At 49.3% G+C, this 6,987-nt stretch overlaps 1 protein-coding gene across 7 annotated transcripts in view; it reads left to right on the top strand.

Annotated features, from left to right (window-relative positions):
* The first annotated feature begins 3,355 nt into the window (after positions 1 to 3,355).
* Positions 3,356 to 6,987, top strand: part of ABI1 (abl interactor 1) — a 54,485-nt gene continuing 50,853 nt past the window's right edge. For 5 of the 7 annotated variants that reach the window (XM_069959111.1, XM_069959108.1, XM_069959110.1 and 2 more), the window contains exon 1: positions 3,367 to 3,571. In XM_069959111.1, coding sequence (XP_069815212.1) covers positions 3,455 to 3,571 — 117 coding nt within the window. In that variant the 5' untranslated portion in view covers positions 3,367 to 3,454. Of the gene's footprint in view, positions 3,572 to 6,987 lie in introns of all 7 variants that reach the window. The other 2 variants (XM_069959112.1, XM_069959113.1) reach the window with 2 other exon arrangements.

The raw sequence follows: 6,987 nt of genomic DNA, 5'->3' as shown, positions 1-6,987 counted from the left end.
AACGAAAGGACCCTTATTTTCCAAAAGTTTTATTTACAGGCAGCACAATGACAAGAGAGTAATCTGGGCGTTATGAGCTGACGCCGTACATTGTTACTTACAGAACATGAAGAACTATAAAACATGATGTCAGCTCTGGGTTTGGGGCCAACTCCTTCGCTTTTTCCTCCACTAATTTTCCCTTTAAATCCCCAGGGACAGACGTGTCTCATACTGGCAGAGGTCGGAGCTCACATTTCCCATTCTTTTGCTGTTGATATAAAGCAACATGAAATTCTTCTCTAAATGGATAATAAAGTCCAATTCTGGTGTTAAAGGAATTTTCTAATATTGAGCGATGAAACAAGAACAGGATGGGAGGACGGAGGAACAGGTTGTCATTAAGAAAACGCCATTTGGGAAATCTGATCTGACATTGTGTGGAGGTTGTGGTGTCTGTTCCAATGGTTTCTGGTTTCCGGGAAGCATGTGAATGGCAGCGTGGTCACAATGTTGTGGCAGGTTTGTAGTTAACAGTTAGTGCCAAAGGGATTTCTTTCTAAAAATCGCTGTCAAAATTTAGATATATAAAGATTAGTCTTAAAGGGGTTGTCCAGGCTTTGAAAAACGATGTCCACTTTCTTCTAGTAATGGCGCCACTGTTGCCCTCAGTTAAGGTATGGCTTTGCAGATCAGTTCTACTAAAGTGAATGGAGGTGAATTGTAATATCACACACAACCTGGGCCCAGGGGTGGCGCTGTTTTTGGAAGGAAGTCTTAAGGTGTCACTGTAAAATCTTTTGACATGTCATATAGACACGCCAAAAGTTTTGATCGGTCCAGGTCTGAGTGTTCAGACCTGCATTGATCGGGAGAAGACACACTGCAGTGCATCCTCTTCCCGCTGTGTGTTGGGCTCCATAGACTTACATTAGGAGCCCGACTCAGTTAGATCTTCTTCCGGCTCATTCTCACGATTGGTGCGGGCCTGAACACTCAGACGCATACTGATCAAAACTTTTGACATGTCTCTATGACATGTCAAAAGTTTTTCATGGTGACAGTGACCTTTTAACATCATTTAGAGATATGCTCTTACAGCAAGCCCCATGAGCATAAGCAACATTAAATAGGAGCTTTCCCATTGATGTGAATGGGAAAGGTGCCTGGGCATGCTCTGTGAACTTTGCAGAGGTGATTTCAGGGAGGGGGAGGCTGAGCTGTGAGCTTTATCTATTGTCTCCTTAATCTACTGGCGTCAGCTGTCGCTGTTATTCTGCACAGATCACTATACAGCAGCCTTCTCCTCATTAGCACAGACAAAACAGAAAGTCTCAGCTTAGCTTTAGGCCTAGTGGTCAGAATGAAAACTACAGGATTTCAGGATTACTTTACAATCTAGATAGTAAAAATGAAAAATTAGGGGGAAAAATCACCAAAAAGTGTTACATTTTTTTATTTAATTTTATTTTATTTCATGCAATTGAAAGAAGGCAGGCGGGTGCGAGAAAGTGATAAATAAGTGAACTTACCCCTCCTTGCGCCTCCATTGCTCCGCTCCCACTGACTACCTGACAAATCCGACTCTTCCAGCTGCAATGTCATGGCCCATTGGGCGGTGTCGATCAGTGTTGGACAGTGTCGGTGTATGTGACGTTACAGCTAGAAGAGCTGCAGGACATCGGTGGCTGCCAACAGGACCTGGGAGCGGCGCTACGGGACATGAGGATAGGTAAGTTTACTGTAAAGACACAGGACAGGTGAGGCCCTACACTAGCACCCGCCCCGCTGTCCCTGCCTACTTACCACTATCTACCCTAGGCGGCAGCGGGTAACTGGACGACAGTCCCTGACCTGAGTTGGTGAAACACAGAGACGAACAAACAACAAATGAACAGAGAGAACAAACAAACACAATACACAGTAAACAAAATCAGAAGTCAGGGCGAATAGTCAAAAAGTCAAACCAAAATCGGGAAACCAGGAAATACGAAATGGCAAGGGGTAGTAGTTTTATGGAGGCGTGATTGGGGCAGAAACTCCAGCTCTCAACAATACACAGAGCTGACTAGCGGTACCGGCCACCAGTCAGCATAACACCACTGGAAGCCTGTGCCGACTGGCTGGTGCCATCGCTGGCACCCCCCAGCAAGCGGCCGGGCCAGTAATCAGGGACACCATCGGTACCTGTGGGTGGCCAGCCGGACGTACCAGCGTGATGGCTGGCTCCTGACATTTACTTTGTTTATTATTCCCCCCCCCCCCCCGGCCTTTTTTCATCTTCGTGGGACTTCTCCTTTGAAGTAAAGACTTTTACTTCGCCAGTCGCCACCATGTGTGTTTCACCTCAGCTCCGTTACTGGTATTGCCTTGGTCTCGTATACATATAGAATATTAGACTTTATGCCGCGTTCAATGATGTAGTTAGTATAACTGAACGCAGCACACAATCAGCAACCTATATGCTACATGTGGACAGACCCTAACGAAAAGGCCTCTTCAACATGGCCATAATATATATGGTCTACGTGCTATATTCCATATCAGACCCATTCCGTTTTATGGGTGAGAGCACTGGACCAATGGTCTGCGTCTTTGTGGGACTTTGGACCTCCTGCACAGTCCATGGGGGAGATTTCTCAAACATGGTGTAAAGTGAAACTGGCTCAGTTGCCCCTAGCAACCAATCAGATTCCACCTTTCATTTTCCAAAGAGTCTGTGAGGAATGAAAGGTGGAATCTGATTGGTTGCTAGGGGCAACTGAGCCAGTTTCACTTTACACCATGTTTGATAAATCTCCCCCATGGTGTAGAGCAGGGATGAGGAACCTTCGGCCCTCCAGCTGTTGCAAAACTACAATTCCCATCATGCCTGGACAGCCGAAGATAAAGCTTCGGCAGTCCAGGCATGATGGGAATTGCAGTTTTGCAACAGCTGGAGGGCTGAAGGTTCCCCATCCCTGGTGTAGAGTGAGGCTGGCTCAGTTGCCCCTAGCAACCAATCAGATTCCACCTTTCATTCCTCACAGACTCTTTGGAAAATAAAAGGTGGAATCTGATTGGTTGCTAGGGGCAACTGAGCCAGTTCCACTTTACACCATGTTTGATAAATCTCCCCCAATGTTTTCAATCAGCCCGCGGAGCCTCATGGCCAGCTGCACCAGGCACTATGTAGTCATAGCAACCATTTACAGACGAATTTTATTTCTCAAATTGCTTTGATAAAAGGAAAGAGACATCTGATTTACAAAATCTGTGATCCCTATCCAAGCAGGAGAAAAAAGAGGGAAACGAACTACAAGTCCCGTCGTCCTTTGCGCCGAGGAGTACGGAAGCCGTCAGGGCGTGTAAATCTGTGGAGGAAGGCGGGGCTAAACGGAAGCGAGGCTCGGAATCCCAGAATAGCAGGCGGGCGGGTCTGGGGCTCAGCTGTCTGTCCTCCGCCGTACGAGGAAGAGATGCACAGGGCTGTACGATGGCAGAGCTGCAGATGTTGTTAGAGGAGGAGATCCCGGCCGGAAAGCGAGCTCTGATCGAGAGCTACCAGAACCTGACCCGAGTGGCGGATTACTGCGAGAGCAACTACATCCAGGTGACAGCTGCGTGATTGATGTCAGCGGCGCCGGGGGGCGGCGGGCACTACAGGAAGTGCGGCGGCGGCTGCGGCCCTGCTGCTGGGTCTTCTGGTTCTCGTGCTGTGTGGAGGCCGGCGGCGGCGGTGCGGGCGGGCGGGCGGTGGTGGCCCTGCTGCTCTGCCCATAGGGTGTGCCTTATTGTCTAATGACTCACAGCACCGTGGTCTGCCCCGGGGGCGGCGACCCTCTATGGCTGCTCATGCCAGGCTGTGTGACCCCCACCAGCTGCTGCGGGACTACAACTCCCAGCATGCCCGCAGGCTGTCAGGGCACGCTGGGAGTTGGAGGTTTGCAACAGCTGTAAAGTAGGAAGCTGTCGGGGCATGCTGGGAGTTGTAGTTTTGCAATAGTTGTTTCGTAAAGAGATGTCGGGGCATGCTGGGAGTTGTTGTTCTGTAATGGTTGTAGAGTAAAGGGCTGTCAGGGCATGCTGGGAGTTGTTGTTCTGTAATGGTTGTAGAGTAAAGGGCTGTCAGGGCATGCTGGGAGTTGTTCTGCAATAGCTGTAGAGTAGGGAGCTGTCAGGGCATGCTGGGAGTTGTTGTTCTGTAATGGTTGTAGAGTAGGGAGCTGTTGGGCATGCTTAGAGTTGTAGTTCTGCAATGGCAATAGAGTAAGAAGCTGTCGGGGCATCCTGGGAGGTGTAGTTCTGCAATAGCTGTAGAATAGAAAGCTGTCAGGGCATGCTGGGAGTTGTAGTTCTGCAATGGCAATACAGTAAGAAGCTTTCAGGTCATGCTGGGAGGTGTAGTTCTGCAGTGGCTGTACAGAAGGATGCTGTCAGGGCATACTGGTAGTTGTTCTGTAACAGCTGTACAGTAAAAAGCTCTCAGGGCATGCTGGGAGTTGTAGTTCTGCAATAGCTGTAGAGTAGGAAGCTGTCAGGGCATGCTGGGAGTTGTAGTTCTGTAATGGTTGTAGAGCAAAGGGCTGTCAGGGCATGCGGGGAGCTGTAGTTCTGCTGTAGATTAGGGAGCTGTCAGGGCATGCTGGGAGTTGTAGTTGTGCAATAGCTATAGAATATAGGGCTGTCAGGGCATGCGGGGAGCTGTAGTTCTGCTGTAGATTAGGGAGCTGTCAGGGCATGCTGGGAGTTGTAGTTGTGCAATAGCTATAGAATATAGGGCTGTCAGGGCATGCGGGGAGCTGTAGTTCTGCTGTAGATTAGGGAGCTGTCAGGGCATGCTGGGAGGTGTAGTTGTGCAATAGCTATAGAATATAGGGTTCAGGGAAGAAACAGAGTGCTGCACCTCACACCTATGGCTGATACTAGTGCCGCTAGGTTAAATAAAAAACACATCAGAATTTTGTGTATGAATTGATCAAGCCATACTGCCCCATGTACCTCGTGCCGGTATCTGATGCACATGGGTCCCTACACTAAGTCCACACCGTGCCAGTCAGTGGCCACCAACCCCGCAGGCACGCACAGTCAGGGAACGGGGGCCATGGGACGGCCCTGCGACCCCCATGCCACAGGACCAGACCCAAAAACACCACACCAGAACTCAGAATATAGGGCTGTCAGGGCATGTGGGGAGGTGTAGTTCTGCTGTAGATTAGGGAGCTGTCAGGGCATGCGGGGAGTTGTAGTTCTGCTGTAGATTAGGGAGCTGTCAGGGCATGCTGGGAGATGTAGTTGTGCAATAGCTATAGAATATAGGACTGTTAGGGCATGCTGGGGGTTGTAGTTTTGCAACAGCTGTAGATTAGGAGCAGACTGGGAGCTGTAGTTTAGCCATGGCTGGAGAGATGATGGCTATGGGGCATGCTGGGAGCTGTAGTCTTATAAAACCTGTTGGGGAATGCCTGAAACAGTAATTTAGCAGTGGCTGTAGAGGTAAAGACTATTGGGGCATGCTGGGTGTTGTAGTCCTGTAGCTGTCAGGATACAGATGGAAGGCTTTACCACCTGAACGCCTGCTGTGTGCCCGGCCTAATCCACCGGCTTATTTATATCTATGAGCTGGAGCTGCCCCTTTAAGAGATCGTCCCTGCCGCCTCTCCCCCCAGGCCAGGATCAGTCTGGTTACAGTCCTCCTCAGCCTATAACCCTCCAGCTGCTGCCTAACTACAAGTCCCAGCATGCTCGGGCAGTTATACATCAGCTGTCACCCTTGTTGGGTTCCACTCCCATGGTCTTTCCGGATGGGGGTTGTAGTAGTGACAGCTGGTGAGGCCTATGTGTCCTCCTATGTAATCTGTCATATGGGAGGACTTCCTGTTCTTGAGGAATTCAGCGTGTGGCGGCGGGGAAGACTCCCTCGGGGGGCGCTCAGCTGGAATGCAGTGATGGAGAGGAGGACGCTGCTCCCTGCGGAGTGATGGCTGCCGTCCTTGGGGGACCCGACAGTGCCGGCAATACACGTGTGAACGGTATGAAGGCAAACCGCACGGTGATCACCAATCTAATGCAAAACTACAACTCCCAGCATGCCCAGACAGCCAACGGCTGTCTGGGCATGCTGGGAGTTGTAGTTTTGCAACCGCTGCGCACCACCACTCTATAGCTTCCCATCACTAGGATCTCCAGCAAAAAGTTTTCTTTTAAATCAACTGGTGCCAGAGATTTGTAATTTACTTCTATTTAAAAAAAAAAATAAAAATCTCAAGTCTTCCAGTACTTATCAGCTGCTGTATGCCCTGTGTATTCTTTCCAGTCTGGAGAACAGGAGAGATTTTCTATGGGGATTTGCTGCTGCTCTGGACTGTTCCTGACATGGACAGAGGTGGCAGCAGATTGGAAGAATACAGCACTTCCTGCAGGACATACAGCAGCTGATAAGTACTGGGAGACTGGAGATTTTTTTTTTTTTTAATAGAAGTAAATTACAAATCTCTGGCACTTTCTGTCACCAAATAATTTTTTTTCCACTGGTGTACATTGGGATTTTAATGCATGATCTCTAGCAGCCCAGATGATCATGAGCATGAATGAATCAATGCTTTTCTCTCCATAGCGCCACCCAGTGTTCAGGGAACTGCAGCGCAGCTCCATTCAAGTGCAGCCCCTTTCTTTCATGATCAATGGGTGAGATTTATCAACCATGGTGTAAAGTGAGACTGACTCAGTTGCCCCTAGCAACCAATCAGATTCCACCTTTCATTTTCCAAAGAGTCTGTGAGGGATGAAAGGTGGAATCTGATTGGTTGCTAGGGGCGACTGAGTCAGTCTCACTTTACACCATGGTTGATAAATCTCCCCCATGTTTGCACCCCCTGCTTGTTCCTTAGCTCGGCCGTACACCCCGTTATTCAGCAGGAGAGATGAAGTAACGCTCTGAGAGTCTCCGGGTCCATGAAGTCAGCTCTGGAGCGGTGACTAACAGCTGCGCACAACGTGACTACATGACGGACACTTGGAAAGAGAGAG

This window comes from Dendropsophus ebraccatus, chromosome 2, assembly GCF_027789765.1.
Source record: "Dendropsophus ebraccatus isolate aDenEbr1 chromosome 2, aDenEbr1.pat, whole genome shotgun sequence".
In the NCBI taxonomy this organism is placed as follows: domain Eukaryota; kingdom Metazoa; phylum Chordata; class Amphibia; order Anura; family Hylidae; genus Dendropsophus; species Dendropsophus ebraccatus.
Note: the sequence above shows the minus strand (reverse complement) of the source record. Positions and strands in the feature narration are given on the sequence as shown.